This window comes from Mustela nigripes, chromosome 12 (genome assembly GCF_022355385.1).
Source record: "Mustela nigripes isolate SB6536 chromosome 12, MUSNIG.SB6536, whole genome shotgun sequence".
NCBI classification, from domain to species: Eukaryota; Metazoa; Chordata; class Mammalia; order Carnivora; family Mustelidae; genus Mustela; species Mustela nigripes.
This window is the reverse complement of record NC_081568.1, coordinates 58,031,515-58,058,766: the sequence shown is the minus strand read 5'-3', so window position 1 is coordinate 58,058,766 and position 27,252 is coordinate 58,031,515. Positions and strand designations below refer to the sequence as shown.

Sequence of the window (27,252 nt, the reverse complement as noted above, 5' to 3'; positions counted from 1 at the left end):
ATGTTTATGTGTTCAATTCTTTGCACAGTTGTAGACATATGTCCTGAAGAGGGTCATAAAGGATGTTTTCAGCAATGTAAAATGCAGGACTAAATGGGCGGAAAATCCAAGGAATAAATACAGCCATCTGGTGAATGCCTACAGGGTTCCAGGTGCTATGCAAGACACACACATATCAACTCCTTTCATCCCCGTGATGAACCGAGGAGGTCCATAAAGCCCCTGCTGTAAAGATGGGGAAACTGCAGCATTTCCGTAGTTTGCAATGATTGTCCAGCTAACTGGCTTGCCCCACCTCAGAAACAAGAATGCCCCAAGGTTGCGGGAGCTTCCAAGCCCCATCCTGTACCTTTAGAATAATTGAAGATTGACATCTAGGAGTAAATTCCACCCTCCACTAACTGCCATTTAACACGGGACTTCCTGGGAGCATGAACGTGACTGAGACAAGCGCATTGTCCCCACCACAGCAAAGAGGACACTGCCTTGCCGTCTTCCCTGGAAAACACGGGGTGGGCAGAGGTGGGGGTGAAGGTGGGGACTGTCAGTCACTGTTGCTTGGAGAACAAAGCACGCCTGACATTGCAGGGAGAGCCCCGGGAAGCATTTCAAAGCTCCACTGGAACTAGACAGCCTTTCAATCCATTTATCAAAGTGTCTGCAGTTCCCGTTTCAAGGTAGATGAAGCAATAATAAATTTGTGAAGAAAGTTAATCTGTGTCCAAAGCATTTTAGTAAATTAAAAGGGGGGGGGGCGCTGGCTGGAAGGGGGATATATTGGTTCTTGCCAACTCCTATTTGACTTACTGTCTCCTTAATAAGTCCTCTTTGGTCTTGTGTTTTTGGATGGAATAATCCGTCGGTTAATCATTTTCCGGAAGCAGGAAAATGCACTTTAGCTAATGCAGTCCCCCTTTCTTTCAGAGTCCTAATTATTTAAAAAGACATCCCAACCTGTAGCCCGACTTCCCAACCAAGAAAGCGTTTCCCAACAGCTGTCTTCCTTTACTTCCCCTAGAAAATCTCAGCACGCCCCTTACCCTCTCGCCGTGCTCCAGCCTCGTACCTTTCATCTAATGTTTAAAAAAAAAAAAAAAAGTTATTTTTCCCTGGTTCCTTCTAAGCATTTTCCCTCAGGAGGGGCAAGGCACGAAACTCCCGGCAAGCAATTGGCCGGAACTAGGCTCTGGGGCACTATGGATAGATTTTGTTATTTTTATTTAAATGTCTGCTGAAAATGGTGCCTCTTGTCTCTCTCAAGGGTAGCGCTTAGCACTGGCTCCATGCTCTGGCATCACGCTGAGATAAACAGGCTATTAGGAGCCTTCACAAAGGCCTCGAGATAATTGTGAAGGGACAGTTACCGAAAAACGAAGCACCCAGCCCTGAACCCTCCTCCACGCCCCATCAGTAACACCATTAAAGCTGTCAGTTGGTCAGCCTACTGGAGGTATTTATGAAATCAATATACAATCCTGCAGATGGATGGCGGTGGTATTGTTAGCTGGAGAAGAGAGGCTCAATGGAAAATAAAATTAATAAAATTTACAAGCAGATTGTCATGGGGAACAGATAAATTCCCTATGACCCACCGTTTTTGCTCAGTTGGCAGCAGGCGGAAAGCCATGGCAGGGAGGTGGAAAGAAAGCTGTGCTTTCAACTGGGGCCCTTAAACTAGGAGCAAGACTGGATCAACGTCCAGCAACAAAATAGGGCTGAGCAGCCCGAGTGGCTGCCCTGGGTGGTTGTAGGATTTCGCCCGCGTGATTGCTTCTGTGGGACGTTTCCCAGCAGCTAGGCTGGATAGCTTGCTAAAATGCTGCTCTCCTCTTATCATCCCGCTGTATTATAAGTCAGAACTGTCAAGAGATGGTTATTTCTTCAGTGTGTTTGGGGCATAGTAAACTCTAATGGTTAGTGAACTACTGAAGCACATGTGCTTTCTCCTGGCTCCCAGGCATGGTTATTGCTGACTCGTCCAAACCTCTCTCCTATTTGCTCCCATGCCCCGGATTCTGATCATCAGGGGTTGGCCAGAAGTGTGGCCCGACCCATTTCCCAGAGCGGCCAAAGGTAGCAACCAAGCCTGGGAGGGGAGAGGGCAGGGGCTCGCTGTCCTGGAGACCAGCCTTTACTTGGCAGAGAAGACTAGGCCCATTGTGGTTGCTGGAGCCCTGGGTACAGCCCAGATGCCTGGTGGAAACTGCATTAGTCAGATGACAGGACCTGTGCCCTCCTCTCCTGGAGTCTGATGGAGAGCAGAGGAGTGACCCTGGTGACCCTGCCTGACCTCTGCTGTCTCTGTGGGCTTTGTTCAGTGCCCTGACTTCAGGCTGGAGCCCTGCTCATTGAATCAGGCTCAGCCGGGGGAGCCTGCAGACAGAGGAAACTGGATTTGAGATGGGGAACACCGTGTTATTCAGCCCCCGAAGCCACCGCTAGTCATAGCTACACCTTACCCCAACTCCGAGCCTTGCCTTGGGGCTTAACCGTGGCCCCAGACAATTCCCAAGTGTCCAAGGTTCCAGCCAGCTGCTCGGAGTGTGGTAACTCCTCTCTACAGGGGAAAGCAGAAAGGAACGCCTCTCTCCTGCTTTCTGTTTTTCCTCCTGCTCCTTCACACGAGGTTAATTTAGACAGCCCAGGTTTTTGTGGAGGATGGTTGGCTGACCTCTCTTTCCAAATATATTAGGAGTTCCTCTTTAGCTGTTGATTAGGTTCCTGTGGAAAATCAGGGTGGGGGGGTATCCATTAGTACAATCTGCCTCTGGGACAACTTGACAGTTAAAGATGTTGACCCTGCAACCCAGTATCTTCTCCTTACAGGACTTCCTACCAAGGAAGGAGGTCAACAATTGCCCCAGAAAGGTGTGGGGAGGAAACCTCATCCTCACATTCCCTTAAATGACAAATCCCTTCTCCCGACCCCGCAGTACGGGATCCTACAGCCCTGTATACAATTGGATGATATACAGTGATTAAAAATGTTGGCATACGTGGACTATTAATGACATGAACAGATGTTCTCAGTATAATAAGTGAAAAAAGTTTATTACTGACTATATACTGTGAGATCACATTGGTGAAATTTATATATATTGCTCCTAATTTGTAACTCTGGTTATGGTCTGGGTAGGTGATTTTTTACCTTTGTATCTAATGGTTTTTGTGTTATTTTCACAATAATTGAGCTATATATCTGTATCTATAGATGTATATGCATACGATTGATGTGTGTGTGTGTGTGTGTGTGTGTGTATAGACATATACTGCTATCATTGATTACTGAGATTCCAAGCAAGCTTGAGGTATGAATGAAAACAAGTGCATGAGTTTGGTTTGAGTGGGGGTTTGGAGGAAGGAAACAGAAAACTAACCACATGGGTCTTAGGAGAGGAAACTGAGGTTTGGGGGATTGTTAACGAGGACCCTGGCACGAGACCTGGGTTTGAGACAGTTTCAACACCTGTCACTTTGTCCCTTACCTTTCCTTCTCGAAACAACACATTAGCACTGCTTAATGCTACAGGAGGCGCCCGTGGGACCCCCCACTTTGGGGAAGGTTTGTAGAAATGCAATTTGAAGTCATCATGCCTGTCACTAAGCCCAGGAGGTCCCTCAGGGGGTGTCTGGGGTAAACAGAGATGGTCACCCCCATCGGAAAATCAGGATGGCTAGGCTCCTTTCCAATTCCAGATGACAAAGGCAGAGAGTCCCTGAGAGTGGGAGACTGAGTACTGTTGACCCTGCAGTGGGGGAGGGACGGCAAGAGAGGAGGGGGGCAAGGGGTCTCTCGGGGAGGTGGCAAAACAGAGAATTGGGTGCGGTATGCGCAACAAACAACCCAGCGTCTTGGCTCGTGGCCTGGAGGTGCAAGACCACCCACAGAGCCCGCCCTGGAGGCAAGCTGCTCCCGCCTGGTAACCATTCCAGCAAAGGCCATCTCGGCAGGAACAATGTGGAGGCTGTAGCAGCCTGGGGCCAGAGACTGAACAGTCCCTCCACCACTCCTGACCGCAGAGGCAGCCAGCCCAGGGGTTTTGTTGTCATAATGAGATGCAGATAACGCCGGGCCTGGGTCCTTAACGCGGTGTGCCTCTTCTCTTCCTGTTTAGAGATCTGAGCGAAAACCAGATCCTGGGGATCCCGAGGAAGGCGTTCCGGGGCATCGCCAACGTGAAGAACTTGTGAGTGATGTTTTGTTGTTATCGCTGTTGTTCCTCTGCAGATGTGGCTTTCTGGCCAGAATAGGGGTGAGGGATGGGACAGGAAGGTGGTCTCACCATGCTGTGTGGTATCTCAGTGCAGGCGCCTCTGGGACAGGGGGAGGGATGTGCTTGAGTGGCTTCCAGGGAACACACGTCGGATGCCATGACAGCTCCACGGAGTCCTGTCGCGCTCTGGTTTTTCGGCCCCAAGTGTGAGCACTGGAGTCCCAGACCTGGGTCAGACCCGGGCCCCACAGTAGCTCTGTGGCCTGGGACTTGACTCAGCTACTCCCAGGGTCGTTATTTTCTATAAAATGGGGACGACAGACTGGTGGGGGTGTTGACACAAATGAGGACGTGTGCTTCGTATGTGGTAAGTGTTCAATAAACAGGAGCCTTGACGATGGCGGTGATGATCGTGATGGCGAAGATGTCACTGTTACTAATAAGATCTTGTGAGAGGGCCTACCCACTGGGGTCCCGAGATTGTGGGGGAACACAGCCACGTCCACTCACTGTACTCGCTGGTTGGTTTTGAGGGTGTGTTTAGTTTTAATTTGAAGTGATTATCGATTCACAGGAAGTTTCAAAAATAGTACATAGGTCTATGCGCCCTTTGACCCCAGTTTCCTCCCAGTGGTAACATCTTACATAAGAAGTACAGTATGAAAACCAGGAAACTGCCATGGGTACAACCCACAGATGTTATTCTTCAGATCTCAGATAATTACACACCCTCGTTTGTGTGCGTTCCTGCCCTTGTGATTCTGTGTAATTCTACCCCATGCAGATGCCTGTGTCCATTGATGCGATCCATGTGGAATTCGTCCATCACTACGGTTCTTAACTTGCCAAATAACCTTTGTCATTGTTAACCCGGCCTCCCCTATTTCCTGTTTAGCAGTGACTCCTGGGTTCTTACTTTCACAAGGACTGTGCCTTCCAAATCCTCTTCCCTGCCACGGTGTCGGTGTGTTCAGAGCATGTGTTGGGAGAGGGGCACAGAAGGGAGTTGGGTTTGCCTAGGCAGGCCTTTCTGTCCACTGGCCTCTACGGGCTCACGCTCAACTTGAGAAGTCTTGAAGGAAGTTTCTTTAAAACTACTTTAGCTATCGGTTTTCCTTATAAGGACTGCAGGGATATGAGTGTCCTGGGAAGCCGGTGATGGCTTCCAGATACAGGCTGTCTGCTTCCCCTGTTGCGGAGAACTTGGTGGGAAGCTTTAGCTGTTTAACATGCAAAGCACACAAGAGGGCAGAGGCTTCTCAAGGTGAAGGGAGCCTAGGGCAGAGAGGACTTTCAAGGGGATCCCACACAGGAAGCTGCCCTCTTGCTTCTTCTGGGGGTGTCTGCTCAGAAGGAGGAGAGGGCAGGCTGGAGCAGGCAAAGCCCTGGAGAATGTGACTGAAGACTGCCTATAAACCAAAACTAAGAGACTGTGTGAATTAGCATCTCAGAAAGGCAAGGCAGGAGGGGAACTTAGAGATCCTCTAAAACCCCACCGGTCAACAGTGAGAAAATTGAGGACTAGAGCAGGGCAGTGACTAACTCAAGGTCAACCAGCTTCTTAAGCTGGCTGATCCCCAGACTAACATTTTACATATGCAAAGTGTTTTATCTGTCCTGTCTCCTGGCTCTAATTTTAAATGGGCCAGTTAACAAGGACACCTACAGCGAGAACAAAACCGTGCAGGGATGTATACGCAGGGCTGTGGAGTCACCAGCTGCAGTTTGGGTTCTCAAGAAAGTGACTAAATCTCACAGTGGGTCATGGTAGCTGCTGAATTGGGGGGCTTGTTGTTTTCCTGTAATATCTTTAACCTCACAAAGGCCTCAGGGACTCCAGGATTCAAGATTCTGCAAACACAGACTCCTGAGTCACTCGGGGGGCAAGTGTCAGGCCTTCCTTCTCCAGGCCTTGCAAATAGGTCTGACTCAAAGGCCTGAATTTAGGGAGGATTTTCTCTTTTGTTTTTATAGCCAGTGTCAGCACGTGGTCCCGAGGGGAGAGGAGAGATCAGTAAACACACTGCTGAAGGAATGAATCAGCCAGCAGAACTGAAGGGGGGTTGATTACACTTGGAATCAGTTCCTTCAGCATGCATTTGTGGGGCAGAACCTATGAGGCCCAGAAGTATTCCATTCTCAGGTGGCTTACGGTAAAACTGGGGACAAGAAACACATGTGTACCAGACGATGTTTAGTGATTTAACAATCCAGGTGAAAACTGGCAAATAAGTAACTATCAGAGCTCAGAGAAGAAAGATGGCTTTAGGGAGCACAGCCTAAAGGTTAGAAACATGGCTTTGGCCACCTGGTGGATCTAGGTCTGATTTTCAGCTGTTGTGCACACGAGTCTGTGACCTTAGGCACATTACTGGACCCTTCTGAGCCTAGATTTCCTCCACTATAAGACAAGGATAAGAATTGTACTTAACCTCCTAGGCTTTTTGTGAAGGTTAATAAAATAATGAGTATGGAGAACTTAGTACTATCCTTGGTACATGGAAGAGATTTAGAAAGTTCTAGCTATTGCTACTGATGTATTCCTTGGTTGTTGTTATAATTGTAAAGACTTTACCCTGGCCTGAGTGACGGTTGGAATTCACAAAGTAAATGAGGCAATAGTGTGTGCAAATATAGAAGCAAGACTGTATAAGGCATGTTTCAAGGGACACAAGCAGAACCATCTCGTGGGGGTGGGGATTTATGAGGCAGAACAACAGATGATAAGGTTAGGAAGAGAGGTGAAAGCCAGGAGGCAGCGAGACTTGCCTGCAGGGTGTATGGACTTTAGATGTAGGTAACTGAGAATTTAGATGGCTTCTAATGTGGGAAAAGTCAGGATGAAATCATTTATTGTGGAAGAGGAGCCTAGGACAGGAGGAGGAGAAAAAGGAAAGGCGGGAACAGGAGATGATGCTGCGTCCTGGGTAAGGGGTCAGGGCTCATGCTTGGGAAAGAGAGCAATCAGAAGCGAAGGAGGATCCAAAGATGCCAGTAGGGGCCCAGTCAACAGAAACTGGCAATTAATGAGGTGTAAGTGGCCTGGGGGGAGGGAAGGCGTGGGGAAAATGACGAGTTTCCAAGCTCAGATGATACAAAGAATGATGGTCAATTTCCATAGTCTTTCATCTATGCAGCCACCAAAATGGTTTTTGAACCTACTAAATGCCAGGTCTGAAGGAAGCCATAGAAAGTGAGATCTGTAGACCTGTGAGCTTTGCCTTCTTGGAGCTTCCACTCTGCGAAGACTGAAAGGTCCAGAGAAGAGCCAGACTTGAAGACCCTAAGTTGGGTGTGAAGGGATGTCAGGTCTTCCACGGGCAGCGTGAATGGAGCATCTTCTGTGTCTTTGGAAATTGGGGAGCCTGACATCCCATCCTCTTGTTCCTGCTGGGTAAATGACTTTGGTCTCTGGTCCACAGCTATGTCTATGAGTCTCAGCTTCCATGGTTTTCATAAGAGGGAGGTAGAGGAAATAGGCTTAGAGCCTTCAGACAAAATACCGCGTGGGTAATTGGAGACATAGGAGCAGAGCTGAGGAGCAAGTTCAAGGGGGGGAAGCATCTGCGTCGAGGTGATAATTGAAGTTATACATTTAAATATGCATCAGTACATGTAAAATAGAAGACACTTTGCAGAAATTAAGTTTGTATAAAACCTATTAAGGAAACACTCCTCCTCCTACCAGACCTCAATTACCCGCATGTAGACTGTCTCTCTTGTTACAAATTTAAAATCTCAGGAATGTACATCCTTCTCATCACTGTGTTTGAGAAGCATCTCCCATTCCCCCTGCTGCGCCTTCTCTACCGCCTTGTGTGAGCTTAGGGAACATAACACTGTTTCATTTCTTAGGTAAAATAGAAATAGAAGATAAGTGATTGGAGTATCAGACTATGAAATGACAACAGTTGGGCCTGTCCGAGACACCATATTTTTCATTAGGAGAAGGCGGTCAAGGATTGTCTATTTTTTTTTTTAACTTTTGTAGTTTTGACATGGGATTTTCTTTGCTTGTCCTGCCATTCCCCTTTAAGAAGGAAGAGACTGTGATACACCCATTTTCCAGCTGATAAAGTTAAGTTCCGATCAGTGTTTGATTTGGTAAAAGTCAGCAGACACAGTTGGGCCTAGGCCTCCCTACATACCTCTTCTGAGTAACACCCCCAACCATGTTCCAGACTCTACCCGTAGACACTTCTGTGTACCCAGATCCCTCTCCACTCAGCCGTGCTCACAGCAGGAAGGAACCAAGAAGGCTGTAGCTAGTGATGCCCTGATTCACAGAGGCAGGGAGGTACGTGGGTAGCTCTCGTCAGAGCCCAGGGCGGGACACAGGTGGTGATTAACCCAGTGGGAATGGGGGCTAATGGCCCCTACCCCAACAAGGCAGTGGAAGGAAGTCCCTGATTGCTTCCTGGTTCTCAAGAGAGAAAAGGTCCTTAGCCGGGGATACCACTCTATGCAATTACTAAAAGCTGGTTTTACGGGCTCGTCCTGCTCTGCTGCCTGTCTGGAAGCGGGGAGAGGTGCTGTATTTAAAGAGAAGCAGAGAGCTGGACAAACAGGTCTGGAGAAGAAACCCTAAGAGAGACTGACCTGTAGATAAAGCAGTATCCAGCACGGCACAGTGCCTCCCATAAGCCAACGCTGTGCCCGGTTCAGGACCAGAGACATAGGGAAGGTGAGAGAGGAGGAGAGAGGGGGGTCACCAGGACGGCGCAGAGAGAGGGAAAAAGAAGTGAGTTGGGGGAAAAAAAACAGATGACAAGCCACAATCCAACAAAGCATAAGAAGAAAAAGACAAAATCCAGTATAGATTGTTTTTAAAAAAAATGTCGCCTTGCCCTATCTTTCCCAGCACTTGTGTTTTTCTCTGTTTTTCAGTTTCTATTTGCGAGGACTCTGTAGGACATGCATTCCAGAAGGGAAAATCAATAACCCCCTGTCTCTGCCAGCCAGCAGAATTTGGAATGGACGGTTTCAAAACAAAGCTGGGCAGGTGGCCTTTGTGTTCTCTAGTTAGTCTGGGTTGCTGCACTGCCCGGTCTGCCCTCCTGCTTCCTGAGATTAATGAGGGCTGTCTCCGCCCGCCCGGTGAGCAGCCAGTAATCTCATGTGAGGGTGAGGGAGGCGTGCAGAGGGACTCGAAGCACCCGTTCGCTGGGAGCATCCGTGTCTGCTAATCTCCGCAGCCATTCCTTCTGTCACTGTGCCTGGAACCGAGTTCATGCTCCTGGCCATGCCCTGCAAGACTCTGTATGGCTGGGCCCCCCTCCCCCACATCATGCTCCCCATGCTCCATCTCATCCCTTGAAACACCCCAAGCTGCTTCCCGCCTATGGGACTTGGCGCTCACCCCTCCCTTTGCATGGGATGCTAAGCACTGGCAGCTCGCCGTGGTCAACTCCTTCAGATCCGTTAGGTCTCAGCTCCAACATCGGCTTGTCAGGGTGGCCTTCCCTGACCCAACCAAAGCAGCTCCGTCCCCCACTGTCCCTCTTCTCTATCCCACTACCCAGTTATAGTTCTTCAGAGCACTCATTGCCCCTGAAATTATCACTTATTCACTTACTTATTCACTTATTCGTCACCCTGTCTCCATCTGTCTCACAGAATGAACGTGAGTACGCAGTGCCCCTGCCTGCCTCTGTCACTGCGGGGTCCCTGGTGCCCAAAACAGTTCGTGGCAGAGAGTACAGTCGACTAAAAATGCATTGAATGAATGTTTGTTCAGTCATTCCTTGAGTATTTGCAGTTGACTTGTCACATATAGGAGATCATTCACAATCATTAAAATGTTATAGAAGCAACAGGGTACCATCCTTGTACTTAAAGAACTCAGTCTAGGGAAGGGACAAACTAGTAAATGAGCAGGTGAAGGCTGTGTACCAAGACGCAGTTGGAGATAATGGAGGAAGGGTTAGGAAAGCCCCCAGGCAGGCTCGATTCTGGCTTCACTCAGGAAGTAACATGAGTTGGGTCTTGAAGGATGAGTAGGAGTTCGTCCAGGGGAAAGGGTTTCCAGGCAGTTGGAACAGCATGTGAAAAATCACCCACCACTGCAAAGGCACAGAGGTATGTGAAAGAGTCGATGCTTGGAAGAGTTGATGGCTGAAACACCGCAAGCAAGAGAGGCACTGAAGACCGCCAAGCTTAGTGAGGCCGGGAGTTGGGGCTGGCGGGAAGGGAGGACTTCAAATGTCATGATCCATGACATCATGAGATCCACTGGAGGGCACTGGTGTGGTCAGATGTTCATGACAGTGGGGAGGATGGCCAGCTGAGGGGAGACTCAAGTCCAGATGGCTGCTGGGGTACTCGTGAAGCTGTTGAGAGATGGCAGGACCCCAGAGGCAGGTTCGGTGGACCTGAAGAGGCAGGTGCAAACTGCAGAAACCTACAGAAGCCTGTGCAGGCGGACTGGCCATGTGAACCGCGTGCCGGTCACCAGAGCCTAGCAGGCCAAAGGCAGAAGTAGCTTTCAACGCCAGGCATCTCTGCCGACTCAGGCCCAGGAGTGGTGGCTGCCCCTCCTGAAGAAAGCCATGCTTGCCTCTCGGCAGGGGTTTGGAAAGTCTGCTCCCAGGAGGCAACCAGATGCTGTGTGATCACCTGCCCAAGGGGCGGCAGGGTTTCCAGCCTTTCCTCCCTCTGCGCTCGTGGCTCTGACTACGTCAGGTTCAGAAGTGCTGCTGGAGGAAGTTGGACTAGATCCCTGTCTGCGAAGCACTACCCAAATCAGCTATCCTTAAAAAGGGATCGTGTCAACCCACCTCCCTTCTTTCCCTCTCTCCTTCCCTCCCTCCCCCGCTTCTTTCTGCTCTTCTGTCTTTGCATTCCTCCTTCCATATATCATGATTGAGCGCTTACCATTACCAGACCCCAAACCAGTCCTGGAAACAGATGAGGAAGACACAGTCCCTGTTCTTGAGAAATTTCATCTGCAGAGGGAGGCAAACAGATACACACGGGGCATATGTAATATGATAAATATATCCCTAGAGCGTCTTCTTTATCTGCCCCATGGCCCCCAATGCAAGTGCTCAATAAATAGCAGTTGATTTATTAAAGTAAATCCACTGAAGTGAGAAAAATAGTGGAAGACACCGGTGAATTCAATCCTATAGTCTGGAAAAGCTATGTTACTATGTTATCCAAAGGCAAGGAGGTGGAGTGGTCAGTGCCCCATCCCCGACGCTGTGCCTAGAATTAGAGGCTGTAAGTGACCAACAGAGTCTCTTCCCAGCCAGATCACACAGGCTGTAGTCCGTGTTAGGGGTCCTCTGTTGGGCTTTGGGTAGTTCTTATGCTCACTCGAAGTCATAACCGTCTGCTCAGCTGTCTTTCTCCTCCCGTGGCCTGAAGCTATGTAAATGGAGAGGTCGAGTCTGTCTTATTCACTGTCTGCTTGTTTCCAAGAGTCACTCTATGCCTGGCACATGTGATAGATGCTCAAACAATGAAAATTAATAAGTGGATGACTTTCAGAACAAAAAGACTCCAGCGCTTAGAGAATCAATAAAACCCTGAATGAAAGAGCATGATTACATCTGGGGACAAAGGAAAATTAAAGCAAAGCCTCAAGAACCAACCCAGAGAATCCCTGTGTTTTTTTTTTTTTTTTCCAGGATAATGGAGAGCACTATTCGGAGGCCAGCCCCGAAATTTACTATCTGGGATATTTTTATTTGTGGACAGAATGCTTTTTTAACTCATCACAGATGTTTAACCCCAGTGAGCATTAAATCCACAAAAAATGAGGATTTTAAAGAAGCCTGTAAAATAGAATCCCATCTTTCCTGCACCCTGGCAAGAAGGCATAGTGATTCTGGGCTCCTCAGAGTTGGGCTTAGTGGTCTTATGAGAAATTCACCATAGGGTTGAGCATTTTGCCTGGAGATTTTTAGGTCTACAAAGAAATGAGGGCATCTGGGTGGCTCCGTGGGTTAAGTGCCTGCCTTAGACTCAAGTCATGATCCCAGGATCTTGGGATCAAGTCCCGCATCAGGCTCCCTGCTTAGTGAGAAGCCTGCTTCTCCCCCTGCCTGCTTGTGCGTGCGCTCTCTCTTTCTCTCTCTCTCTCTTTCCCTCTTTCTGTCGAATAAATAAAATCTTTAAAAAAGGGTCTTCAGAAGAGGAAATACGAGTGTTACAGTGGAGATTACACTGGGAGACTCCAGTAACTAGAATGTTGTTCTCATTCTTTGTCTCATTGGAGACAACGTAGTACAGTTTTGAGGAGTGTAGATGTAAAGTATGAGTTTTGGAGTCAGACTTGATTTTTTGTTGTTTAGTTCCAGCTTTGCACTTATGACCTGTGTGGCTTTGGGCAAGTTATTTTAACCTTTCTGAGCCTCAGTCGCCAGATCTATAAAATGGGGAAGTTACTGGTGAGGAGTTTAACAGGAAAGTGTGTACCTTACATGTATGAACAATAATGCTTCATGGTTTGCCCAGAGCCTTCATAGATATTATCTTTTTTGTTTTAAGGATTTTATTTATTTGAGAGAGAGAAAGTATGAATTGGAGGAAGGGCAGAGGGAAAGGAAAAAGCAGACTCCCCCCTGAGCAGGGAGCCCGATGCGGGGCTCGATCCAAGGACCGTGGGACCATGACCTGAGCTGAATTGAAGGCAGATCCTTAACCAACTGAGTCACCCAGGTGTCCCATAGGTATTATCCTGTTTAATTACCACAACAGCCTTGCCAGATTAGAGAAAAGTCTATTAACCTCCAGATATAGATGAGGCAGGCTCAAAGAACTACAGGAACTCTCCAGAAGCAGCAGAGCTGATCAGTGGCAAGGCTGGGGCAGAATCCCAGGATGCGTCAGTGCTTTTCTGAGTGGCTAGCTAGGAAGGGCCCTGAGATTTGGTGAGCATGGGTGATGTTTTGTTGGAAGCAGCAGGTATAGATTAATGGGGGGATGCTGGGAAAGCATTTCTGGCACCCAGCTCCAGCCAAGCCCCTGGGAGGCAGGAATAAACGGTGATGGTCACCATCTGGGAAATAATTTCTGAGAAGACCAGCAGGAGTATCTGGAAGTGTGAGTTCTTTAATTAATAGACTTGATTTTTTTAAGAGCAGTTTTAGTTTTACGGAAGAATTAAGCAGAAGGTCCATAGTCCCATATACCCTCTGCCCACACACATAGTTTCTCCCATTAAATCTTGCACTGCTGTGGTGCATTTGTTGCAATTGCTGAGCCAATATTAACACATTTAACTAAGATCTATAGTTTCTAGTAAGGTTTGCTCCTGCTGTTATACATTCTGTGGGTTGTGGCAAATGTCTAACGATACATATCTACCTTTGTAGTAACATGCAGAATAGCTTCACTGCCCTAAGAGTGCCCTGTGTTCCCCCATCCATCCCTCCGCCATTCTCCTAAGCCCTGGAGTGTGAGCTTTTAAATGGACAGGGGAATCCCTTCACATTTCACAGCCCTTCGTAATAGCTTCTATTTATTCCATTGTTCAGACTCGAACAACCCACGTCATCTTTTTGCTTCTTTGAGAGAGGGGGAGTGAAGGGTCATAGAGCTCATCAGCAAGAAAGCCAGGAGCACCTGGCACCACTTTCTCACCTGTAGTTTGAGGTGTGAGCATTAGAATTTCTTCCTGACAGCCACTCCTTCAGAGAAGACCTGTACTGCTCCTTCAGAAAAGACCGGTAATCAAAGCCCCACCCAGGCCTGGTGTTGTTCCAGACTCTGCATCAGCTCCCCAGAGTCTCCATAATGGTTTCAATCTCAGGTTCCCAGGTCAGCCTGCATGGGGTCACGTGACCCCTGGCTCTTACCACCTTTGTGGTCTGTAGCCAAATATGTCACCTTTCTGGCCTCAGTTTCCCCATCTGTTAAATGGAAATACTACCCTTCTCATGGTGCTGTTATGAAGGTTAATAATAATTATTGCTCCTTTATCTCATCTCTGAGAATCAATTGGAATCAGACTATCACATCTCATTGTCTATCTTCCCCTCTGAGACAAAATACATGCCCAAAGAAAAAGGTTATATTTACGGTGTTCTGCTTCAGATTCTTAAACATATTTAACTTCATCACACCTTCTCATCTTTCTTCCAGTGGGGCTACCGTGTTCTGCTTTATGGCTTGTAATAGGCAAGGTACAAAACAGGTCAGAGAAAAGGAGGTGTACCTTCCCCACCCTGATCCATCTCCCTGTCCCCATCAAGACACAGAAAGTACCAGAAGAGCCCACAAAAGTTATGGGCTCCGTCTCAGCTCTCCTATTAACTGCTGTCTACCTGTGATGGGCTGAATCATACCTCCCAACCCCCCTGGAGATGGCCACATCCTAAGCCCCGGAATATATTACTATGTACCCTACGTGGCAAAAAGAACTTTGCAGATGTGATTAAATGAAGGCTCCTGAGATGGATACACTATCCTGAATTATTTAAGTGCACCTAATATAATCAGAAGGGTCTTTATAAGAAAGAGGACAGTACTGGAAGCAGAGGGAGAGAGACCCTGTGATGCAGCCAGTGAGGACAGAACTTACCTGGAGAAGGTGAGGAAGCAGGTTCTCAGGAGCAGAGCCCTGCTTGCACTTCGACGTGAGCCCAAGTGAAACCAATCTAGAACTTCTGACTTCCCAATGCTGAGAAAATATATTCCTATTTTAAGCCTCTAAGTCTGTGGTAATTTGTTATGGCAGCAGTAGGAAACCAATACTAATACTGCCCTTGGGCTGCCACTTAACCTCTTGGTGTTGGCTTCCTCCTCTGTTCAGATAAGGAATTGGCGCGCTGTCATCTGTGGATTTCCGTGTGTATTCTGAGATGCTCTTGTGCTTCAGGAGCCTACAAAGAAAAAGTTACTTTTAATAATGATAAGGTTTTTAATTCTCTCTTTTAGACATTGATATTCAACATGAGATTTTGAGTAAGCAAGAGTCCTATTTAAAAAAAAAAAAAAAACAAAAAAAACCTTGAAAAGTCACTGGACTAGGCAATCCTTCAGGTAGGCTCTGACTGCAAAGGGTGATGATTCTTTGGGACCATGGACCATCAGGGAGGAGCTAGGTTGTGTCACTGAGAGAAAACTCTGGGCAGCAGAATCAACAAGCCAGGATCTGGTGGGGCCCAGCGGAGAAGAAGATCAGAATAACACTTTCTCTCAGTGCCTAGAAGGGTGACCACCTAGGTTGAGGGTCAGGGCTGGGCTTACCCTCGGAGAGAAGGAAAAGAGAAAAAGAAAGTTGAGTATTGACTGGGAGACATTTTCTGGAATGGGGCTGAAGGCACCCGAAATCTTTGGGACATCCTTGGGAGGGGTTCCAGATTTCTGCGGCATGACTGAGTTCAACCAGCTCTCCTGCACAATCTCCCTTCCTAGTTGCCTCACCAGATTGACTGGTTTGCATCTCAGGGAAATATCTGCTTCGGGGAGGGAAGACTTGGGCAGCCATGGCACTCAAGCAATATTTGCCAGATGAATAAGGAAGTCCTCTGTGCAGGGGCAGAGACGGTGGTTTCCAGAGCCTGAGGTGTCAGCCCCAGCATAGCTCACGGGTATGTTACAGGAGCTGGTGTTTTCAGAGCGCCTCACTGTATATCAGGACTGACAAATCCACACGCGCTGGCTTTGCTGGAGTGGAGCGCTTCTGTGTCTGCCGCAAGTGCTCAGCTCTCTAAATGGACAATGTGTTACAGTGTTTCCATTTAGAAGACAGCCCTTATTTGCCATTGTTAACACTCTCCTTTAAAGCCGTCTCTCTAACCAGGCTCCAGGCACAAATGCCTAAAGCTAAATTACTTCTAAATGCCAATGATCCGTTCTCAGTTACTGTGTCTGCCAGGAAAACTACCTAGCTGGACAGATGAGTACCCAGTAGATAAGATTTGGTTTACATGGCACGTGGCCCAGCAGCCGTTCTGAGATTTTTTTTTTTTAAGATTTTATTTATTTATTTGACAGAGAGAGAGAGATCACAAGTAAGCAAAGAGGCAGGCAGAGAGAAGGGGGGAAGCAGGGTCCCTGCTGAGCAGAGAGCCCGATGCAGGGCTTGATCCCAGGACCCTGAGATCATGACCTGGCTTAGGCAGAGGCTTAACCCACTGAGCCACCCAGGCGCCCCAGTTCTGAGATTTTATAGTTCATTAGCATTTCATTCGGGTAGTTGCACTTCTTTCTTTGCTCTTAGAAGCTATACCATTTCTTGGGCTTAAGGATGGGATATGTGTGCTGAGATCCCTCTAAAGCCCAAAATGTAACCTGAAATGCTCCTATCTCCTCTCCACTTCCTCACAGAATAAACAGAGGCTGCATCAAGAAAGGAGTAGTAGCTTCAAAACAGTCATTCTTCTTAGTAATAAATTCTTATAGGGCCCTTAATCTTAGTAATTAATGCCTATCATCTCAATCTCCATGACACCCTTATGATGATTATTGCCAGTTTACAGATGATCAGACTGGGGCACAGAGGAGTGAAGTGCTAAACCCCAGGGTCACACGCTAGTAAGTGGCAGGGCTGGGACTTGAACCCAGAGGGTTTAAGTCTAACACCTATAACCGCTATGCAATGCTGCCTGTACTTAGAAAAGCATTTAATGAAAATCAGAACCAATGGACAAAATCCCACCTCCAGACAAGTTTTATTTCTTAGTCGTTGTGGGCTTTCAGAGATCAGTAAATCTTGCTTGAGAAATATGGATATCCAGCTTCTCTGGAAAAAATCAGATGTGTTAACACTGGACGCTCAAGCCTGCTTAGCAAACAGTGGCCTGAAGCTGAATTGCAGCTTTCTTCTTAGAAACAGTGTGCTCTGCTGTCCCCACCCAGCCTGCTTGCCTAGTCCTACAAGTTTCCCAAGCACCCCATGGTTGTGGAGAGCTATCCCAAAGAAAGAGCAACCAACCCACCTCTTCCCTAAAAGGGTCCCTGGTCTGCAACAGTTGCTTTACTATTGAGGCATACTACTTCTCTTCCTTGAGCCTTTATTACCTTTTCAGTAAAATGATGATTATTAGCCTTTAACCAAGTCATAAATTTTCAGGTTAAAATTAAATGATATAACAAGTGGAAAGGCCTGATGATAGAGCTTGGCACAAAGTAGATGCTCAGTAAATATATATTTTCTGCACCCCATGCCCCCACATTCTTTCTCCTTCACCTTCACTGATGCAAGGAGAGAGAACCTCACAGTCGGCCTATTGGCATGAAGGGTTGGAGGAAAGGGAAGGTTTGGGAACTTGGTTTGGTTGGCTTGGGCATTCTCTCTGTCCCAGCATCTTGAAGACAAGCTCTTCAGTGGGGGGTTGTAAGCTCGCATACTGTGAGTGGACAAACGGCGCAGGGATGGGGCCTGATGCTATTGAGGGAGGAACAGGAAGTAGTAGATGCTATGGCTCGCTGGAGAACAATGGCTCCCTCTAAACGTTACTGGTTGGCTCCAGCAGGTACCTACAGGCTCACCATTAGCACAATTTTTTTTCATTTTCCTGCGAGAAGCAAGAAATGGAAATTTTTCTGTAAAATCATCTGATTTTGCGATGCTAAGACCTAACACAAAATCTCTTTAAACACTGAGTATCCTCACTGCGCAGCCTACGTAACACCATCTGTGGGTCAAACAGGGGTCTGACTTAGATGGTGCCTCCCGCTCCCCCAGGAGTGCTGGCTGCGGGAGCAGAAGTGAATGGAAGGTTCTGGTGGTTTGTCCCAAAGCCCCACGTGTCAGGAATTTGATCCTTGCTAATGTGTTGGCAGGCCGTAGTGCCATAATTCCTTAAACCAGTTAAAATCCACCAGCGTCCGAAGGCCGTGGAAGAGTGACTGTAAACGGTGGCTGTCGGGATGGCTGCAGAGGGAAGAATTTAAGAACCCATACTCCTGTAACCACATCGTGCCGATCACTGCTAATTGTGCTAAGCAGAGCACTGTCCCTGGACTTGAACTTCCCTCTTCACCACATCCCATAGGATTTTGAGGCCAAATACCCTGCCAGGAATTGGGTTTGCTGCCTCAGAGTACGGCCTTGGCCCATCCCTGAAGTGAGTGACTTTGCCGTGCTTTTTGCAAAGTCACACCCCAGTGGTCTTCACGGAAGCATCCCAACGCCGCCAGCCCCCCGAGGGACTGACACATTCTTCAGCTTGACTCCAGGTTATTTATTTTGACTATTTACTCAATGCACACAGCTTCGTCTGTGTGCTCCGCTGGCACCAGTGTCATCTCAATGCCATCATTGATTGCCTGCCCTCTCACAGCTCAGCAGTGGAGTCCTGTAGTCCCCTTCCTCCCTGCCCGCCCCCATGGTATCTGCAGTTGGTTTTTAAAGGAACAATGGTGAAGTAATGGTCACCTATCTTCATTATAGTCACGTGTAATGTTTCCAAAATCTGGCTTGATGATGCTCTGCTTCCAGATCCAGACCTCAGCAAGAGGGCAAATTCCTGCACCTTATTAATGACTAAATCGTGATTTCTGGTTGGGGCCCAGGAATCTGCATTTTAGCCCCCCTCCAGCTTGATTCTGTAAGGCTTGAGAATGACTCGTATGCTGGATAAGGACTTGGCATTGAAGTGAGAGAAGTCTGGGGCCGAGTCCCAGCCCTCCCCACTGATCTTGAGCAAGTGGCTAATTTCTCTGAGCTTTGTTTCCTGCCCCCGCCCATGGAGACTAATCAGAGACTGTTTATAAAGTAGTTAGAACTGACACATAGCGAGCACTTCAGATGTGCAATTTTTATCTCGTGGGGTTTGTTGTAACCACCCAGTGAGGTAGGGGGCATTGTCCCACTTTTCAAGATGAAGTCTGGACTCAGACAGGTCCAGTAGTTTGCAGAGATCACGCAGCAGAGCTGAAATGTGAACCTACATCAATCTGACTCAAACTGTTAACTGTTCTGAAAACAGTAGTGGGAAATCAAATCAGAATTGAAATAAGAGCACAGGGGCCTGGAGGAGGAAGGATAGGGGGGCCCAGCCTTGTTTATGAGGCCAGTGTCTGTGGTCTGTGTTGGGCTTTCCCGGTAGAGGCCGTGGTCGTGGCTTCCATTGACTCCTTTGTGTCCAATGCTCTGGCCTTTGTTGCTCTTAATTTGTCAGTCCCTTGGAATGTTGTCAGTGGAGGAGGTCCCAGGTCCGGACAATGCATTGGAGAACGTGGGAGGGCCTCCTTTGGAGCGAAGCCAGAAAACAAAGCCTCCCTTTCAGTTACTTGGAGGCCTTTGTCTTCCCCAAACAGTGTAGAGTTGAGGACCTCCAGTTTTCTTTGGAGGCTTTCTGGGTTTTTCCCTGTGAGTGCCTTACAAGCTGGGGAATGAGCCTGGCCTCGCTTTAAGTTTATGCCGACTCTGCTACCCCGTGAACCACGACCCCAGAGGGTTGCCATCTGCCCAAGGCCAGTGTAATGCACACATCTTATAGGGACAAAGGAAAAGGCATCTGAAAAAAGAGATGTCAAAACTCATCATGCTTCCTCAAACTCGGTTACTCTACAAGGATGATTTTTTTTTTTAACCGATGGCGGTTGGGGGGCGGTTCAGGGGAAGCCCACTACTGTTTCTGTTAGAAATGAGAAAACAGTATAAGATAAGGAGTTAAGCTGTTAAATAAGCTTTTAAAGAATCTAGCCAATATGTCATTAAGATGTCTTTAAAATTCAGATCCCTGAACCCTATGTTCTCGTTTATTTTTTAAAAATACAATGAAAGGTACATTTTAAAGTGTGAATATGGCGGTGTATTCAGGTGATTTTAATTTTTAAATCAGCTTTATTGAGGTATAATTTCCCTACAGTAAGCGCATCCCTTTTAACTATACAGATCAGTGCATTTTGATGAGGATATTGTCCTGTAACCACCACCCAAAACGTGCTTTGTATCTGCATGCAGTCAGTCCCGCTTCCCTTCACCCATGCCTCGACCCCCGCAGCCACCCACGGGCTTTCAGGCGCTACCACTTTGCCTGAGGAACTGGTTCATATAAACAGACTCGTATCAGTGTGTTGTCTTGCGTAACTAGCTTCTCTCACTTTCTGTAGTATTTTGAAATTCATCTTCCGTTGTATCGTCAATTTGTTCTTTTCGGTTGCTGAATAGTATTCCACTGTGCAGATCGACTACAGTATGTTTATCCACTCTCCTCTGGGTGGGCATTTGGGTTGTTTCCAGGTTGTGGTTATTATGAATAAAGCAGCTATGAACTTGGACTTGTGTGTTTGTTTCTCTTGGATAAATACTTAAGAATGAGTTCACTTTATTTTATGTTTTATTTTGTCTCTTTTCTGATATATCTACAGTGAACATGCATTACTTAACAGCAATCAGAACAAATACCAGAGTACGCTAGTATCTCATGTCCCATAGCCCATAGCCCATAGCCCACTGTTAGAAAGCTGACATAAGTTGAGAAAAAAGACCTCACTGTATTTTGTCTTTATTCCGGGGTAGTGTGTCCAACTGCTCCCCATGAAATTTGGATGTGATTAGAGAGCTGCTTTTCTTGAGTGCTTGCTAAGAATTCATGGGGCACTCAGCTGGCAAGGATGTGGAGTGGTTATTTTACACTGACAGAGGGAGCGTCCCCAGTATAACCCCCTTAACAAGCAATCTGGCAACCACTATCAAATGTGAAAATACACATATTCCTCAATACAGCCAGTTAACTTCAATGAATCTGTTTTATGGATAAATTTATACAAGTTCTCAAAAGGCATGTAGGTAAGTGTCATTTGTAGCAAAGATGTCTTGGGAGGCACCTAAAATCCCATCAGTAGGCTGCTAGTTACATGAATCGTGGTAGGTCATTCACCCAACTGAGCAGTGAGACTGATCTTTGTGTATGATACAAAACAGCATCCAGAGCTGATGAATGAGAAAACAAGGTGCAGGAACGTTGATACAGTTGTGGTTTTTTGTTTTTTGGGGTTTTTTGTTTTGTTTTGTTTATACCGTTTATGCTTTTAAAATAGGACACTTGTATTTGTTCTCCTATACTTTTACCTATGGTGAGATATTTGTGGACACATTCATTGGAGATTCTGAATGTCAGAAGGGGAAGCTAAGTTGCAGAATGGGAGGAATAGGGCAGGAGGGGTATTACTTTCACTCTAGACTTTTTGATGCTCCTTGAACCTTTCTTCATAATGTGCATATATTTACATATTAAAAAATTGTAGGTTAAATCCATCTGATCTCAGCCCAAAGAACGGGAGCTCTCCTGTTTTCATTTGATTCCCTGGTATAACATAGATAAGAGAGAGTGCTTTTCGGAGCAAGAACTCAAAAGACTCTGAGCCGGCCATGCCCTGTGCTCACCTGTCTCTGTCACAGTTGACCCTCCGTAACTGGAAACTATGATCATTATCATTTGCATAAGTACAACCATGTTGACCCACAGTTCTTCCTGCCAGTTTTGAATGAGGGGAATTATTTGTATTCCGTAGGCATCTCTGACTGTGGCCTTGACCAGCCCTGAGATATCTTTCAACAACGAATCACCAGCAGCCAACCCCATGACCTTTGGAAAATGAATTTGCCCGCCTTTGGGCCGGCCCCAGTTCTCTTGCCCAAGTAAAATGTCAATTAGATCACTGGCTGAATATCGCTTTTGTCTACTTAAGCACATTCAGCTCACAAACCCGCCAATGTTTGCTTGATTTAAAAAAAAAAAAAAAAAAGTCTCCACACCCAAGTTCAAAGTGTGCTCCTGGCTCTGCCTGGTCACAGAAAGAAACCAGTGTATCGATTCATTGGGAAGATACAAATATTGAGTCATGATTCAGCTGTCAGGGAAATCACACCATATGGTGTTGTGAACAGCCTGCGTTTAATTTGGGTTTGTGAACGCTTCTGGTCTCATGGCACTGAGGTCTCATGCCCAGCGTTTTCCTCCTCCTTCACACCTAGCTTGCGCTGTTCTCTAAACCACACAATGAAGAAGATAAAACCCAACTTAGGGGATCTTGAGGAGTTAAATAGATAAGAGAGAAATGAATAGGGAAGAAGAGATGGTTGAGCAATAGAGATTCAGCCATGGGGCGCCTGGGTGGCTCAGTGGGTTAAGCCTCCGCCTTTGGCTCAGGTCATGATCTCAGGGTTCTGGGATCTAGCCCAGCATTGGGCTCTCTGTTCAGCAGGAAGCCTGCTTCCTCCTTTCTCTTTCTGCCTGCCTCTCTGCATACTTATGATCTCTGTCAAATAAAAATAAAAAAAAAAAAAATTAAAAATCTTAAAAAAAAAAAAAGATTCAACCGAGAACCATGCAGTAAGAGGACACCGCCAGCCAGTAAAACCTCAATTAGCTGTTAACCAGTTTCTGGAGTCTTCTGCACTCGGGCTTTAAGACATTTCACTGGGATTGTAACCAAAGGGGTTTTCCCAACATTTCCTTAAGCAGATTATCCCTGTCCCCATTCTCTTTTATCTGCCTTTTACTGCCTGTATCTTATTTTACCTAGGGACCAAGGGATTTTTTTGGTCCCAAGTCAGCCTTAGGTATATTTTCCAGCTACAAGGAAAATATACAGACCACGAAGCCAAGATTCTAAACTTGACCTCTGCCTTAGAAAGGGTCGCGTCCTGTTCTCCAAAGAGAAGAACAGTCTCTACTAGTTACATCTCGCATACCTAGAACAATAAGTGATGCTCTCACTGCTAACGACTAGCTGCTAATGTTTAAAAGGGCTCATCTCTGCCTTGGGCACAAAAATCCCAAGGGCCCCAAGCAAGGGCTTTCTGCTTTGAATTTTGAGGGACTTTCTTCTTGTGTGTCTCAGAGGTTGAATGGTTTGAGTCAAGCTTTTCCGGGTCATCTTCACATGTCTCAGGCCATTTTAAAGCAAGGTCTGGCCCACAACTTCCTTTTGTGTCTATTATGAAATTGGTTCATAGCATTTGCACCTTCCTAGCAATTAAGATGGCTCATGTGCAGCTTGGGGAACCTGCCGTCCACCAGTGTAATTGAGTTGTGAATGTGTAAATTTTCTCTGCCCGATTGTTCATCACAGAAGACGAGCCTTCTCAGTAGACTATTAATCCAAATGCCTTTTCTGGAATCAGCTCCTTAATGCAATTAGATTTTCTAAAATGAATTCCTTTCTTTGCCCATTTCACTACTGAGACAAGTATGAGCCGTGCTTTTATAATAAGTGGTTTGGCTATCATGTACTTCCTCCCCTGCAGCCAGCCTCTGCCTGCTGACTTGAGGACCTGGAATTCGGGTTGCTTTACTTAGAGTCCTAGACTTAACCCAGCCAGAAAGGACTTGCAAATACAGTCCACACCTCTCCTTTTTTGAAAAGGTGGCGATTTAACTTGTCCAGAATCATTCAGACAGTGGGCAGGAATTGTGACCAAAACCTGGGTCCCTTTGACCTGTCCCTGGGTCTTGGTTTATAAAAGGTGACCAAGTGATAACACAGGAGGTCAGTGCCATTGAAAAAATCGTTCGTTGTTACTTAGAGCCGTGTTAGAAATGAGAGGCTCACCACGGCATGTGGGGAGGGCCACATAGGGAAGCACTGAGATCAGGAGGCAGAAGCAAAGCGAAAGCATAGACCACAGCCTTTACTGAGATTCCCCGGGAAAGGTGAGGCAGGGCGGGGTAAACAGCTTGGGATTGGCTAGTCTGAATCACTCCAGTGGGCCTTGGGGTATGGGAGCTGTTCCAAATGCTCTGCTGCCTGGGTCTGCATGATTGAGAGCGGCTGATACCAGCCTGGTGTGTGTGTGTGAGAGAGAAGCGGGGTTGCAGGTATGGACGATAGGGTAGTGTAGTTTGCATAGGAAAGACCGGCTTCCTGACAAGTTGTTTACCATCTCCAGGACTTAACTAGCTCTGGGAGATGCGGTCTCTCCTCAGTCAGCAAGACACCCCTCCAGAACCCACCTCCAAGATGTCAGGCAATCATAAAATATAGAAAATGAAAAATATGATGCTGGGGCGCCTGGGTGGCACAGTGGGTTAAGCCTCCGCCTTTGGCTCAGGTCATGATCTCGGGGTCCTGGGATCGAGCCCCACATCGGGCTCTCTGCTCTGCAGGGAGCCTGCTTCCTCCTCTCTCTCTCTGCCTGCCTCTCTGCCTGCTTGTGATCTCTGTCTGTCAAATAAATAAATAGAATCTTTAAAAAATAAAGAGAGAGAGAGAGAAAAAAAAAGACAAATACAATGCCTGTATTCCTTAATCCTTGGACTCCGTTCCTTTTTGGCCGCCCACCTCCTCACCGCACTCCAAGCCCTGGATTGAAAGGTTCAAGCATCCCTGAGTTCCAGCGGCGTTCAGACTTGACAATACAGTTTAATCATCATTCACTGTCTCAGTTTTTTCCCTGACGTATCGTACATCACTCTTCCCTTCCCAAGTAGTGTGACCTAAGGGGGTTGTGATCAAGCCCTGAGTATTCTGCCAAGTGTTATCTTAGGATTTGAAATAATTATTCCCCTCTCTGAACCCCTCTTTCCTCTTTTTGTAAAAATGATAGACTTGGACCAGAAAGTCTCCAAGATTGATTCCAACATGGAAATTCTACAACTCAACAGTTACCATCTCCCAGAGGGCTGCAATGTCCTTCAGCAGGACAGAGGGCCATAGTAGGTGATACTGTTAATGACCTAGAAACAAACAGTGAGGCTCTGAAGTTCGGTGGATGACACGGTAGGCAGGTGGTTGTTTCCCAAGAAATCCCAGTGTTACAGTTTGCAATCAGGGCTCAGAAAATAAGTCCAAGGCCGGGAGCTCATTAGGACTGAAAGACTTTGCTATCCCACCCCTTTCTCCTCCACCTCCTCCTGCTCCCACTCCCGAATAAAACAAAAAGGTCATCCTCTCCTACACACACACACACACACACACAGATTCTCTTCTGAAATATGTGGGATGCATAAAATAACAAATGCCGTCAGATCTCAAGTTGGGCAAATACAGAGACAGCATTTTCAGTCTCATTGAAAAGTAGTTGTCAGAAATATGCCATTCATTCAGAGTCTCTAAGTGCTCTGTCAAGCTTTAACTTGATTAAAATTGAAAACCACATTGCTTGCAAACCAAACGCAAAATCGAAATCTCTTTACTCAGTGCTCTTAGATTCCGAAGCCCGGACTTATGGATTATCCTCAGTTAATTTATGCCATCTTTGTGCCATACATTAATTTTGAATATATTTGTTGAAAATTTCCTGTAGCTTGCATTTATGGTTGTCAAAGGGGCTTTTATCTTGAAAAAAATGGTGCTGGTTTTAATTACAATTCTAAATGGCTTCATAACCATCGTGAACCCTGGATTTACATCATCTTTATGACAGCCGCGCGATCCCCGCTTTATTGATTTTGTCATTTGCTTCATTACAGTTAATGCAAACCTTTTGTACAGACACAATTCTGGTGCTGCGCTCTTCTTGGAGGGGTTCATATAGAACAGCGTGACCGATACAGACCCCATCCCTCCGCCCCCTACTTCCACCGCAGTGCTGACCAAAGGAAAAATCAGGACGGGAAATAGTTCCAAAGTGCAATCCATCACAGACAAAGGAAATGTTAGCTCTGACTATCCAACCCTTTCCTCTGATCGGATGGGTCCTGGCTTTTCCGTTTTGAAGTCCTGTGAGATGACATCACTCACTGGGGGAGGACTGTTGGGTTCACCCCACCCCAAGCCTTGCCTGTCTTCTGTTCAGAGAAGACCTATGGCAGTGGTCACCCCCTTCCACTTTTCATATGCGAACCCCCTGCACCCAGGCTGGCCAGGGGCAAGGGGACCGAAGCGTATTGGGATGTGAATGTGTTGTAAACGTATGGTTAGTCCCAGAGTGTGAGTGCCCAGAGAGTGAGTAAGGATTTAGGATGGAGCACTGGAAACTGGGGTGGTCAATTTGAACTAAGAATTTTTTAAGGGGAAAAAAACCAGAATTCAAGAGTTCAGGAAAGTATATGAAGACACAAACTTATGTATTTTTATCCATCAGGCACCAGCTGCAGAAGGGCCAGCAGTGGCTGAGGGAACCAAAAAGGGGGCTGACTCTGGATAAGTAAGGGAGGCTGCTTCAGGGCATTTTGTGGACAAAAGCCAGGCCCTATCTAAGTGGAGGGTTGAGAAAATAGCACTTTTAACCTGGAAATGCGCATTTTTCCTTCTAGGTTCAGCTTCAAAGGGCCTTGCTTTTCCTAAACCAAGGGCTGTGAGACAACTAGGCTTTAGCTGAGATGTAAAAATAGGGTGAGTTTGCCAGAAAGAGCAGTGTGGGTCCAGAGATCATTTCTGGAGGGGAGAGGGAATCTCTTCTCTGCCTTTGGGCTAAGATCAAATGTGGAGGGGAGAGGGGTTTCATTTCTAAGGTACTTTAGGGGCAAATTCAGCCAAGTCCTAGAAGGCGTTCTCTGCCCTGTTACCTCCTTGAGAGATAGAGGTGAATCACTCAACTAGAGGGTATCACTGGGATGGCCTTCTCGTCTCCTGCCTTCAGAGGCTGTGTCCCCACAGCGATACTCTCCTTTTGCCAGTCCCTTGTTTGACTGGGGACTCTAGCCTCAGCTTTCTGGGCTTACTGTAAACATTACTGGTTTTCAGAAGTCGTCTCTGTGACTAATGGGATGGAGAAAGACGCCATTTTGACCAGGAAGAGGACACATTTCAAGATGAGGTCGAAGGAGCCACAGCAGCCTGACCCCTTATTTCTAATCCCACAAACATTCAACGGCTTGAGAGTGCTGGTCTTATCCTACCTAAGAAACGCTACGTGATCTCTACCCATCAGACACTGTTTCAGACTGCGGAGCTCAGTGGGTTTCTGTGGAACATTTTAGCAGAAGTTAATACCACGTTTCATTCATTGTTGTTGTTGTTGTTGTTTTCTTTACCTGTGCAGACCTCCAGGGTCCCCATCCTAACTGTTCCAGCCAGAAGGAAACTCATATTTGCATTCTCAACATACTGCACTAAAAATAAAGTCTGACTCCTCCAATAGTACCTGTAACCACATCATGAGAAATTTCTCACACGAGGACTTCAGGGGCTGGATTAAAATTCCGCAGCCCTGACTATTCAGCTATGGAGGGGTGCACAGACATCG

At 46.9% G+C, this 27,252-nt stretch overlaps 1 protein-coding gene across 2 annotated transcripts in view; it reads left to right on the top strand.

Moving 5' to 3' along the window:
- Positions 1-27,252, top strand: part of SLIT3 (slit guidance ligand 3) — a 589,038-nt gene that overhangs the window by 393,989 nt on the left and 167,797 nt on the right. For both annotated transcript variants that reach the window (XM_059417324.1, XM_059417323.1), the window contains exon 5: positions 4,116-4,187. In XM_059417324.1, coding sequence (XP_059273307.1) covers positions 4,116-4,187 — 72 coding nt within the window. The remainder of the gene's footprint in view (positions 1-4,115; positions 4,188-27,252) is intronic.